The following is a 13,582-nucleotide window of genomic DNA, read 5'->3' as shown; positions in this document are numbered from 1 at the left end:
GACAATTAGAGTAATATAACTTACAGATCATACAACAACCACCAGACCATGAATACTCACATTCTACGTTGTCTATTTCTATGGCACACATATTTTACCGTTGCCAAGGCAGCGGTGAATTGCATAACAAGGGACAGGGCGGGATGGGATGGAACACTGTCAATGACAATTCAATTGTTCTTTTGAGTTAAATCTAATTGAAGTCGTACATTTTTGCCGTTGCCAAGGCAACCGTTAACTGCATAGCTGGGGACAGGGCAGGATGGGACGGAACACTGTCAATGACAACATTCTGTGACAGTTAAATTGTTCTATTGAGTTAAATCTAATTGAAGTCATACATTTTTGCCGTTGCCAAGGCAACCGTTAACTGCATAGCTGGGGACAGGGCGGGATGGGACGGAACACTGTCAATGACAACATTCTATGACAGTTAAATTGTTCTATTGAGTTAAATCTAATTGGTCTTTCAAACACGTGGCAGCCTGCTGTGCAGTTCTACTGGGTGGAAGCTGAGACAAACAACAGACTGTGTTGGAAGAGCAACTTGTCTCAGACGACATGACACAATGTTGTAGCTAGCTTCCCAAAAGACACAGGAGTCTCCTGCTGGTTATTATGGGCTTTATAAGCGCTTATAAACCCCCAGGAGGGTCTTGCAGGAGGGACACGTGTGCTTGGCGTCTTTGAGCCTGTCGAAACAGAACGGGATGAGACAGCAACCCAGAACAAACCTGAGGAGGAGGAACAACGGTCACACATTGTAAGGAGATGCATCTTAAGGCCTGAAAGGGATTTTATTTCTCTTAATCACAATCATCTTTTACCAGTTAAATGTAGTCACAAATTAAATACATTTTGTATACAAATGTTTTCCAAAATATTGCATTCAAATATCTCATTAAATATAGTGTATGCATATTTGCACAAATGCATTTCAACCTGAATGAAGTCAGCTTAAATATTTTGGTTTCATTTTGTTAAAACACTCCAGAGCGTATTTTTTATTTTATTTTACCTTTATTTAACCAGGTAGGCTAGTTGAGAACACCTTTATTTAACCAGGTAGGCTAGTTGAGAACACCTTTATTTAACCAGGTAGGCCAGTTGAGAACACCTTTATTTAACCAGGTAGGCTAGTTGAGAACACCTTTATTTAACCAGGTAGGCTAGTTGAGAACACCTTTATTTAACCAGGTAGGCTAGTTGAGAACACCTTTATTTAACCAGGTAGGCCAGTTGAGAACACCTTTACTTAACCAGGTAGGCCAGTTGAGAACACCTTTATTTAACCAGGTAGGCCAGTTGAGAACACCTTTATTTAACCAGGTAGGCTAGTTAAGAACACCTTTATTTAACCAGGTAGGCTAGCTGAGGAACACCTTTATTTAACCAGGTAGGCTAGTTGAGAACACCTTTATTTAACCAGGTAGGCTAGTTGAGAACACCTTTATTTAACCAGGTAGGCTAGTTGAGAACACCTTTATTTAACCAGGTAGGCTAGTTGAGAACACCTTTATTTAACCAGGTGGCTAGTTGAGAACACCTTTATTTAACCAGGTAGGCCAGTTGAGAACACCTTTATTTAACCAGGTAGGCCAGTTGAGAACACCTTTATTTAAACAGGTAGGCCAGTTGAGAACACCTTTATTTAAACAGGTAGGCTAGTTGAGAACACCTTTATTTAACCAGGTAGGCTAGTTGAGAACACCTTTATTTAACCAGGTAGGCCAGTTGAGAACACCTTTATTTAACCAGGTAGGCTAGTTGAGAACACCTTTATTTAACCAGGTAGGCTAGTTGAGAACACCTTTATTTAACCAGGTAGGCTAGTTGAGAACACCTTTATTTAACCAGGTAGGCTAGTTGAGAACACCTTTATTTAACCAGGTAGGCTAGTTGAGAACAAATGTATTTAACCAGGTAGGCTAGTTGAGAACACCTTTATTTAACCAGGTAGGCTAGTTGAGAACACCTTTATTTAACCAGGTAGGCTAGCTGAGGAACACCTTTATTTAACCAGGTAGGCTAGTTGAGAACACCTTTATTTAACCAGGTAGGCTAGTTGAGAACACCTTTATTTAACCAGGTAGGCTAGTTGAGAACACCTTTATTTAACCAGGTAGGCTAGTTGAGAACACCTTTATTTAACCAGGTAGGCTAGTTGAGAACACCTTTATTTAACCAGGTAGGCTAGTTGAGAACACCTTTATTTAACCAGGTAGGCTAGTTGAGAACACCTTTATTTAACCAGGTAGGCTAGTTGAGAACACCTTTATTTAACCAGGTAGGCTAGTTGAGAACACCTTTATTTAACCAGGTAGGCTAGTTGAGAACACCTTTATTTAACCAGGTAGGCTAGTTGAGAACACCTTTATTTAACCAGGTAGGCTAGTTGAGAACACCTTTATTTAACCAGGTAGGCTAGTTGAGAACACCTTTATTTAACCAGGTAGGCTAGTTGAGAACACCTTTATTTAACCAGGTAGGCTAGTTGAGAACACCTTTATTTAACCAGGTAGGCTAGTTGAGAACACCTTTATTTAACCAGGTAGGCTAGTTGAGAACACCTTTATTTAACCAGGTAGGCTAGTTGAGAACACCTTTATTTAACCAGGTAGGCTAGTTGAGAACACCTTTATTTAACCAGGTAGGCTAGTTGAGAACACCTTTATTTAACCAGGTAGGCTAGTTGAGAACACCTTTATTTAACCAGGTAGGCTAGTTGAGAACACCTTTATTTAACCAGGTAGGCTAGTTGAGAACACCTTTATTTAACCAGGTAGGCTAGTTGAGAACACCTTTATTTAACCAGGTAGGCTAGTTGAGAACACCTTTATTTAACCAGGTAGGCTAGTTGAGAACACCTTTATTTAACCAGGTAGGCTAGTTGAGAACACCTTTATTTAACCAGGTAGGCTAGTTGAGAACACCTTTATTTAACCAGGTAGGCTAGTTGAGAACACCTTTATTTAACCAGGTAGGCTAGTTGAGAACACCTTTATTTAACCAGGTAGGCTAGTTGAGAACACCTTTATTTAACCAGGTAGGCTAGTTGAGGAACACCTTTATTTAACCAGGTAGGCTAGTTGAGAACACCTTTATTTAACCAGGTAGGCTAGTTGAGAACACCTTTATTTAACCAGGTAGGCTAGTTGAGAACACCTTTATTTAACCAGGTAGGCTAGTTGAGAACACTTTTATTTAACCAGGTAGGCTAGTTGAGAACACCTTTATTTAACCAGGTAGGCTAGTTGAGAACACCTTTATTTAACCAGGTAGGCTAGTTGAGAACACCTTTATTTAACCAGGTAGGCTAGTTGAGAACACCTTTATTTAACCAGGTAGGCTAGTTGAGAACACCTTTATTTAACCAGGTAGGCTAGTTGAGAACACCTTTATTTAACCAGGTAGGCTAGTTGAGAACACCTTTATTTAACCAGGTAGGCTAGTTGAGAACACCTTTATTTAACCAGGTAGGCTAGTTGAGAACACCTTTATTTAACCAGGTAGGCTAGTTGAGAACACCTTTATTTAACCAGGTAGGCTAGTTGAGAACACCTTTATTTAACCAGGTAGGCTAGTTGAGAACACCTTTATTTAACCAGGTAGGCCAGTTGAGGACAAGTTCTCATTTACAACTGCGACCTGGCCAAGATAAAGCAACGCAGTGTGACACAGACAACACAGAGTTACACATGGAGTAAACAAAACATACAGTCAATAATACAGTAGAACAAAAAAATAAAAAAGTCTATATACAGTGAGAGCAAATGAGGTGAGATAAGGGAGTTAAAGGCAATAAATAGGCCATGGTGGCGTAGTCATGACAATATAGCAATTAAAACATTGGAATTGTGGATAAATACTTAATCTTTCTATCTGTAAAATACCAAAGTCGTAGGTAAAAATGCATTTTTATCTAGAATAAACAATTGCCCAACATATCAACAATTCCCTCTGGGCCAAGTCTGGAGAAAACATCAAAGCATAACCTCACAACATGTGGTGAAGGAAGAGGACTCTGAAGCTGAGAGAAATTAGCTTGTTTTGTGGGGACTTTCAGGAAATGGCAGTTAAAAAAGTCAAATACACTGAAATTAGACGACCCATTAGACAACCCATTAGACGACCCATTAGACGACCCATTAGACTACCCATTAGACGACCCATTAGACTACCCATTAGACGACCCCATTAGACGACCCATTAGACGACCCCATTAGACGACCCATTAGACTACCCATTAGACGACCCATTAGACGACCCCATTAGACAACCCATTAGACAACCCATTAGACGACCCATTAGACGACCCATTAGACGACCCATTAGACGACCCATTAGACTACCCATTAGACGACCCATTAGACTACCCATTAGACGACCCCATTAGACGACCCATTAGACGACCCCATTAGACTACCCATTAGACGACCCATTAGACGACCCATTAGACGACCCCATTAGACAACCCATTAGACAACCCATTAGACAACCCATTAGACGTCCCATTAGACGACCCATTAGACGACTGTTTTGCAAGGAGGAATGGGAAAAAATTTCAGTCTCTCGATGTGCAAAACTGATAGAGACATACCCCAAGTGACTTACAGCTGTAATCACAGCAAAAGGTGGCGCTACAAAGTATTAACTGAAGGGGGCTGAATAATTTTGCACGCCCAATTTTTCAGTTTTTGATTTGTTAAAAAAGTTTGAAATATCCAATAAATGTCGTTCCACTTCATGATTGTGTCCCACTTGTTGTTGATTCTTCACAAAAAAATACAGTTTTATATCTTTATGTTTGAAGCCTGAAATGTGGCAAACGGTCGCAAAGTTCAAGGGGGCCAAATACTGTACATTCATTTTCATCAAGTTTGACATTTGTTTGTTTATTTTGTGAAAATTACTAATATTAATGGATCAAAATAACAACAAATTGCTAGATTGATTCAAGTCATTTCAGCCTGTGGTGTCTGACCTGAACCCACTGACAAACAGTAGGATTGGCTTTCACCCCACACACACACACACACACTACACCACAGACACACACACACTACACCACACACACACACACACACAACACACACAAAACACACACACACACACACACACACACAAACACACACACACACACACACACACACACACACACTTACAGCTACACACACTCACACACTTGTACGCACCCACAGAAGAAGAGTCCCCCACAGAAGGGTAGGTGAGGACACCAGAGGAGAAGTCAACCTTAGTGACCACGGTCTGGTGACAGGTAGGACAGGTCATCTGGACAGGACTGTCCCCAAACGCACCGATGGCCACTGGAGGGGGGTATTATTAATTCTCTAAGTCATTAACGTGTTAATTCATTCATTCCTAAACCTCAAAGCATGGCTTCATTCATTCATCAATTCATCCATTAAATTCATTCATTCATCAATTCATCCATTAAATTAATTCATTCATCCATCCATTCATTATTTATTTCTTCCAACATCTGTCCAAAAATACAGTTTTAACCTCTTTATAGTTAACAAGCACTCAACCCAAAGTGTAGGACATACCAACAGGCACCTGGACGTTGGCCATCGTCCCTGAGAGGAAAAGAGTTGACTTTAACAGAGAACACAGCAAGACACAAACACACTGGACACTCAACTTGCTTAGCCAGAGAGAAAACATTCAAAAGTTCAAACTTTGTTTGTTTTTTTTTGATAAGCTTACATTTTTCATCATTACTTTTCCAATAACAGATCAAATCTCTTATAAAACAAGGTCTGCTGTGCTAGTCTTACTGCTCTGCTGGTCAAGTCTGGTACTTTTCTTCTACTCACTAACACAGGAGGGTGAACAGAGTCAGTAGCCGGATCCGCCCATCCTACCAAACAGTCTGTCCTGTTATCTACTGTACCCTGTCTCCTACAAACAGTCTGTCCTGTTATCTACTGTTGTACTTTCACCAAACAGCCTGTACTGCTATCTACTGTCCTGTCTCCTACCAAACAGCCTGTACTGACACAGACACCTGACCAAACAGCCTGTCCACAAACAGCCTGTACTGTTATCTACTGTCCTGTCTCCACCAAACAGCCTGTACTGTTATCCTGTCCTGTCTCCTAACACTGCCCTGTCCTGTCTGTCCTGTTATCTACTGTACCCTGTCTCCTACACACACACACTGTCACATCACTGTACACTCAAACAGCCTGTACTGTTATCTACTGTCCCTGTCTCACCAAACAGCCTGTCCTGTTATCTACTGTCTGTCTCCCCTCCTGTCTCTACAAACAGCCTGTACTGTTAGGTCCTGTCTCCTAGGACTACTGTCCAGAAACAGGTACTGCTATCTACTGTACCCTGTCTCCTACCAAACAGTCAACCTATCTACTGTGACCCTGTACTGGTCTGGTGTCTCCTACCAAACAGCCTGTATCTGCTGTCTGGACCTGTACTGCTATCTAGGACTGTCCCCAAACAGCCTGTACTGTATATCTACTGCCACCTACCAAACAGCCTGTACTGCTATCTACTGGAGGGCCTGTTATCTACTGTCCCTGTCTCCTACCAAATTGTACTGTTATCTCATTCATTCCTACAGTACCTCAAAGCATGGCTTCAAACAGCCTCATTCTCTACCAAACAGCCTGTACTGCTATCTATTCATCTCATTAAACAGCCTTCATTTATCCATCAATTCATCCATTAAATTAATGCTATCTACTGTCCTGTCTCCTACCAAAATCCATTGTTTATCTTCTTCCAACTGTCTCCACTGAAAACACAAACAGGCCTGTTTAACTACTCCTTCTGTCTCTACCAAACAGCCTGTACTGTTATCTATAGTTACTGTTATCTACTGTCCTGTCTCTACAAACAGCCTGTAGTTTCTGCTACTACTGTCCTGTCTCCCAAACAGTAGTACTAGGACATACCAACAGGCACCTGGATCTACTGTCCTGTCTCCTACCAAACAGCCTGGCCATCCCTGTCCCTGAAACAGCCTGTACTGAGAGTTGAGTACTGTCTCAGAGAACACACAGCAAGACGGACAAAAACAGCCTGTAATGGAACACTGTCAACTAATGCTGTAGCCCTGTCTCTACCAAACATTCAGCAACTAATACTGTCCTAGTCCAGAGAGAAAACATGTCCTGTCTCCTACCAAACAGCCTGTTTTTTCATTGTCTAAATAAAATACTCTGTGTCCTGTTTGTTGATGTAAGCTTACATTTTTTCATCATGCTTTTCCTGTCAATAACAGACACATGATCTCTTATAAACAGTACTGTACTAGGTCTGCTGTAATCTACTGGAAACAGCCTGTACTGCTCTGCTGGTCAAAAAGGAGTCTACTGTCCTGTCTCCTACTTTTCTATCTACTGTCACTCCTACACAAACAGCCTGTACTGAATCTACTGTCCTGTCTCCTGTCTCTACTACCAAACAGCCTGTCTACTGTCCTGTCTCCTACCAAACAGCCTGTACTGTTATCTACTGTCCTGTCTCCTACCAAACAGCCTGTACTGTTATCTACTGTCCTGTCTCCTACCAAACAGCCTGTACTGTTATCTACTGTCCTGTCTCCTACCAAACAGCCTGTACTGTTATCTACTGTCCTGTCTCCTACCAAACAGCCTGTACTGTTATCTACTGTCCCTGTCTCCTACCAAACAGCCTGTCCTGTTATCTACTGTCCTGTCTCCTACCAAACAGCCTGTCCTGTTATCTACTGTCCTGTCTCCTACCAAACAGCCTGTACTGTTATCTACTGTCCTGTCTCCTACCAAACAGCCTGTACTGTTATCTACTGTCCTGTCTCCTACCAAACAGCCTGTCTGTTATCTACTGTCCTGTCTCCTACCAAACAGCCTGTCCTGTTATCTACTGTCCTGTCTCCTACCAAACAGCCTGTCCTGTTATCTACTGTCCTGTCTCCTACCAAACAGCCTGTACTGCTATCTACTGTCCTGTCTCCTACCAAACAGCCTGTACTGTTATCTACTGTCCTGTCTCCTACCAAACAGCCTGTACTGTTATCTACTGTACCCTGTCTCCTACCAAACAGCCTGTCCTGTTATCTACTGTCCTGTCTCCTACCAAACAGCCTGTCCTGTTATCTACTGTCCTGTCTCCTACCAAACAGCCTGTACTGTTATCTACTGTCCTGTCTCCTACCAAACAGCCTGTACTGTTATCTACTGTCCTGTCTCCTACCAAACAGCCTGTACTGTTATCTACTGTCCTGTCTCCTACCAAACAGCCTGTCCTGTTATCTACTGTCCTGTCTCCTACCAAACAGCCTGTCCTGTTATCTACTGTCCTGTCTCCTACCAAACAGCCTGTACTGTTATCTACTGTCCTGTCTCCTACCAAACAGCCTGTACTGCTATCTACTGTCCTGTCTCCTACCAAACAGCCTGTACTGTTATCTACTGTCCTGTCTCCTACCAAACAGCCTGTACTGTTATCTACTGTCCTGTCTCCTACCAAACAGCCTGTACTGTTATCTACTGTACCCTGTCTCCTACCAAACAGCCTGTACTGCTATCTACTGTCCTGTCTCCTACCAAACAGCCTGTACTGTTATCTACTGTCCTGTCTCCTACCAAACAGCCTGTACTGTTATCTACTGTACCCTGTCTCCTACCAAACAGCCTGTACTGTTATCTACTGTCCTGTCTCCTACCAAACAGCCTGTACTGTTATCTACTGTCCTGTCTCCTACCAAACAGCCTGTACTGTTATCTACTGTCCTGTCTCCTACCAAACAGCCTGTCCTGTTATCTACTGTCCTGTCTCCTACCAAACAGCCTGTACTGTTATCTACTGTCCTGTCTCCTACCAAACAGCCTGTACTGTTATCTACTGTCCTGTCTCCTACCAAACAGCCTGTACTGTTATCTACTGTCCTGTCTCCTACCAAACAGCCTGTACTGTTATCTACTGTACCCTGTCTCCTACCAAACAGCCTGTACTGTTATCTACTGTCCTGTCTCCTACCAAACAGCCTGTACTGTTATCTACTGTCCTGTCTCCTACCAAACAGCCTGTACTGTTATCTACTGTCTACTGTCCTGTACTGTTATCTGTCCTGTCTCAAAACAGCCTGTACTGTTATCTACTGTCCTGTCTCCTACCAAACAGCCTGTACTGTTATCTACTGTCCTGTCTCTCTACCAAACAGCCTGTACTGTTATCTACTGTCCTGTCTCCTACCAAACAGCCTGTACTGTTATCTACTGTCCTGTCTCCTACCAAACAGCCTGTACTGTTATCTACTGTCCTGTCTCCTACCAAACAGCCTGTACTGTTATCTACTGTCCTGTCTCCTACCAAACAGCCTGTGTTATCTACTGTCCTGTCTCCTATCAGCCTGTCCTGTCTACTGTCCTGTCTCCTACCAAACAGCCTGTACTGCTATCTACTGTCCTGTCTCCTACCAAACAGCCTGTCCTGTTATCTACTGTCCTGTCTCTCTACCAAACAGCCTGTACTGTTATCTACTGTCCTGTCTCTACCAAACAGCCTGTACTGTTATCTACTGTCCTGTCTCCTACCAAACAGCCTGTACTGCTATCTACTGTCCTGTCTCCTACCAAACAGCCTGTCCTGTTATCTACTGTCCTGTCTCCTACCAAACAGCCTGTCCTGTTATCTACTGTCCTGTCTCCTACCAAACAGCCTGTCCTGTTATCTACTGTCCTGTCTCCTACCAAACAGCCTGTCCTGTTATCTACTGTCCCTACTGTCTCCTACCAAACAGCCTGTCCTGTTATCTACTGTCCTGTCTCCTACCAAACAGCCTGTCTGTTATCTACTGTCCCTGTCTCCTACCAAACAGCCTGTACTGTTATCTACTGTCCTGTCTCCTACCAAACAGCCTGTACTGTTATCTACTGTCCTGTCTCCTACCAAACAGCCTGTCTGTTATCTACTACCAAACAGCCTGTACTGTTATCTACTGTCCTGTCTCCTACCAAACAGCCTGTACTGTTATCTACTGTCCTGTCTCCCAAACAGCCTGTACTGTTATCAAACAGCCTGTACTGTTATCTACTGTCCTGTCTCCTACCAAACAGCCTGTACTGTTATCTACTGTCCTGTCTCCTACCAAACAGCCTGTACTGCTATCTACTGTCCTGTCTCCTACCAAACAGCCTGTACTGTTATCTACTGTCCTGTCTCCTACCAAACAGCCTGTACTGCTATCTACTGTCCTGTCTCCTACCAAACAGCCTGTACTGTTATCTACTGTCCTGTCTCCTACCAAACAGCCTGTACTGTTATCTACTGTCCTGTCTCCTACCAAACAGCCTGTACTGTTATCTACTGTCCTGTCTCCTACCAAACGGCCTGTACTGCCTGTCCTGTCTCCTACCAAACAGCCTGTACTGTTATCTACTGTCCTGTCTCCTACCAAACAGCCTGTACTGTTATCTACTGTCCTGTCTCCTACCAAACAGCCTGTACTGTTATCTACTGTCCTGTCTCCTGTACTGTTATCTACCAAACAGCCTGTACTGCTATCTACTGTCCTGTCTCCTACCAAACAGCCTGTACTGTTATCTACTGTCCTGTCTCCTACCAAACAGCCTGTACTGTTATCTACTGTCCTGTCTCCTACCAAACAGCCTGTCCTGTTATCTACTGTCCTGTCTCCTACCAAACAGCCTGTACTGTTATCTACTGTCCTGTCTCCTACCAAACAGCCTGTACTGTTATCTACTGTCCTGTCTCCTACCAAACAGCCTGTACTGCTATCTACTGTCCTGTCTCCTACCAAACAGCCTGTCCTGTTATCTACTGTCCTGTCTCCTACCAAACAGCCTGTACTGTTATCTACTGTCCTGTCTCCTACCAAACAGCCTGTACTGCTATCTACTGTCCTGTCTCCTACCAAACAGCCTGTCCTGTTATCTACTGTCCTGTCTCCTACCAAACAGCCTGTACTGTTATCTACTGTACCCTGTCTCCTACCAAACAGCCTGTACTGTTATCTACTGTCCTGTCTCCTACCAAACAGCCTGTACTGTTATCTACTGTCCTGTCTCCTACCAAACAGCCTGTCCTGTTATCTACTGTCCTGTCTCCTACCAAACAGCCTGTACTGTTATCTACTGTCCTGTCTCCTACCAAACAGCCTGTACTGCTATCTACTGTCCTGTCTCCTACCAAACAGCCTGTACTGCTATCTACTGTCCTGTCTCCTACCAAACAGCCTGTACTGTTATCTACTGTACCCTGTCTCCTACCAAACAGCCTGTACTGCTATCTACTGTACCCTGTCTCCTACCAAACAGCCTGTACTGTTATCTACTGTCCTGTCTCCTACCAAACAGCCTGTACTGCTATCTACTGTCCTGTCTCCTACCAAACAGCCTGTACTGCTATCTACTGTCCTGTCTCCTACCAAACAGCCTGTACTGCTATCTACTGTCCTGTCTCCTACCAAACAGCCTGTACTGCTATCTACTGTCCTGTCTCCTACCAAACAGCCTGTACTGCTATCTACTGTCCTGTCTCCTACCAAACAGCCTGTCCTGTTATCTACTGTCCTGTCTCCTACCAAACAGCCTGTACTGCTATCTACTGTCCTGTCTCCTACCTATACTGCTATTCAAGTTATCGTTACGCACTGTGTATAGAGCCAAGTTATCGTTCCTCAGTGTGTATAGAGCCAAGTTATCGTTCCTCAGTGTGTATAGAGCCAAGTTATCGTTAGTCAGTGTGTATAGAGCCAAGTTATCGTTCCTTACTGTGTATAGAGCCAAGTTATTGTTACTCAGTGTGTATAGAGCCAAGTTATCGTTACTCAGTGTAAATAGAGCCAAGTTATCGTTCCTCATTGTGTATAGAGCCAAGTTATCGTTCCTCATTGTGTATAGAGCCAAGTTATCGTTCCTCAGTGTGTATAGAGCCAAGTTATCAATACTCATTGTGTATAGAGCAAAGTTATCGTTACTCAGTGTGTATAGAGCCAAGTTATCGTTCCTTACTGTGTATAGAGCCAAGTTATCGTTCCTTACTGTGTATAGAGCCAAGTTATCGTTACTCAGTGTGTATAGAGCCAAGTTATCGTTCCTCATTGTGTATAGAGCCAAGTTATCGTTACTCAGTGTGTATAGAGCCAAGTTATCGTTCCTCATTGTGTATAGAGCCAAGTTATCGTTCCTCATTGTGTATAGAGCCAAGTTATCGTTACTCAGTGTGTATAGAGCCAAGTTATCATTACTCATTGTGTATAGAGCCAAGTTATCGTTCCTCAGTGTGTATAGAGCCAAGTTATCGTTCCTTACTGTGTATAGAGCCAAGTTAACGGTACTCAGTGTGTATAGAGCCAAGTTATCATTCCTCATTGTGTATAGAGCCAAGTTATCGTTACTCAGTGTAAATAGAGCCAAGTTATCATTCCTCATTGTGTATAGAGCCAAGTTATCGTTCCTCATTGTGTATAGAGCCAAGTTATCGTTACTCAGTGTGTATAGAGCCAAGTTATCGTTCCTCATTGTGTATAGAGCCAAGTTATCGTTCCTCATTGTGTATAGAGCCAAGTTATCGTTACTCAGTGTGTATAGAGCCAAGTTATCATTACTCATTGTGTATAGAGCCAAGTTATCGTTCCTCAGTGTGTATAGAGCCAAGTTATCGTTCCTTACTGTGTATAGAGCCAAGTTAACGGTACTCAGTGTGTATAGAGCCAAGTTATCATTCCTCATTGTGTATAGAGCCAAGTTATCGTTACTCAGTGTAAATAGAGCCAAGTTATCATTACTCATCGTGTTTTATATTATTAGTGACATTATTCTTCTAGTATTTCTCTCTGCATTGTTCGGATGGGCCTGTAAACATTTCACTGTTAGTTTACACCTGTTGTTTAAGAAGCATGTGACAAATAACATTAGATTTGATCTAAAATAGCACCCTATTCCCTCTATAGTCCACTACTTTAGACCAGAGCCTCATGGAACCCTATTCCCTCTATAGTCCACTACTTTAGACCAGAGCCTCATGGCACCCTATTCCCTCTATAGTCCACTACTTTAGATCAGGTCCCTTAGGATGCCATTTCAGACGCAATCACCCAGGTATGTCTGTCCCATCCACCAGCTGAGAACCACCACACCTCCCAATCAGCCAGGTATGTCTGTCCCATCAACCACCTGAGAACCACCACACCTCCCAATCAGCCAGGTATGTCTGTCCCATCAACCACCTGAGAACCACCACACCTCCCAATCAGCCAGGTATGTCTGTCCCATTCATCACCCCTCACAACCAGCCAGGTATGTCTGTCCCATCCATCACCCCTCACAATCAGCCAGGTATGTCTGTCCCATCCACCACCCACCAGCTGAGAACCACCACACCTCCCAATCAGCCAGGTATGTCTGTCCCATCCATCACCCCTCCCAATCAGCCAGGTATGTCTGTCCCATCAACCACCTGAGAACCACCACACCTCCCAATCAGCCAGGTATGTCTGTCCCATCCATCACCCCTCACAATCAGCCAGGTATGTCTGTCCCATCAACCACCTGAGAACCACCACACCTCCCAATCAGCCAGGTATGTCTGT

At 43.3% G+C, this 13,582-nt stretch overlaps 1 protein-coding gene across 1 annotated transcript in view; it reads right to left on the bottom strand.

Moving 5' to 3' along the window:
- Window positions 1-625: 625 nt before the first annotated feature.
- The window catches only part of LOC127928841 (thioredoxin domain-containing protein 11-like), a 40,134-nt gene continuing 27,177 nt past the window's right edge, over window positions 626-13,582 (bottom strand). Inside the window, exons 12-14 of the mRNA XM_052516265.1 lie at window positions 5,571-5,600; window positions 5,186-5,327; window positions 626-734 (exon numbers count right to left, since the gene is read on the bottom strand). Of these exons, the coding sequence (XP_052372225.1) occupies window positions 626-734; window positions 5,186-5,327; window positions 5,571-5,600 (281 nt within the window). The remainder of the gene's footprint in view (window positions 735-5,185; window positions 5,328-5,570; window positions 5,601-13,582) is intronic.

Source organism: Oncorhynchus keta, unplaced genomic scaffold (genome assembly GCF_023373465.1).
Source record: "Oncorhynchus keta strain PuntledgeMale-10-30-2019 unplaced genomic scaffold, Oket_V2 Un_scaffold_4275_pilon_pilon, whole genome shotgun sequence".
Lineage (NCBI taxonomy): Eukaryota > Metazoa > Chordata > Actinopteri > Salmoniformes > Salmonidae > Oncorhynchus > Oncorhynchus keta.
Note: the sequence above shows the minus strand (reverse complement) of the source record. Positions and strands in the feature narration are given on the sequence as shown.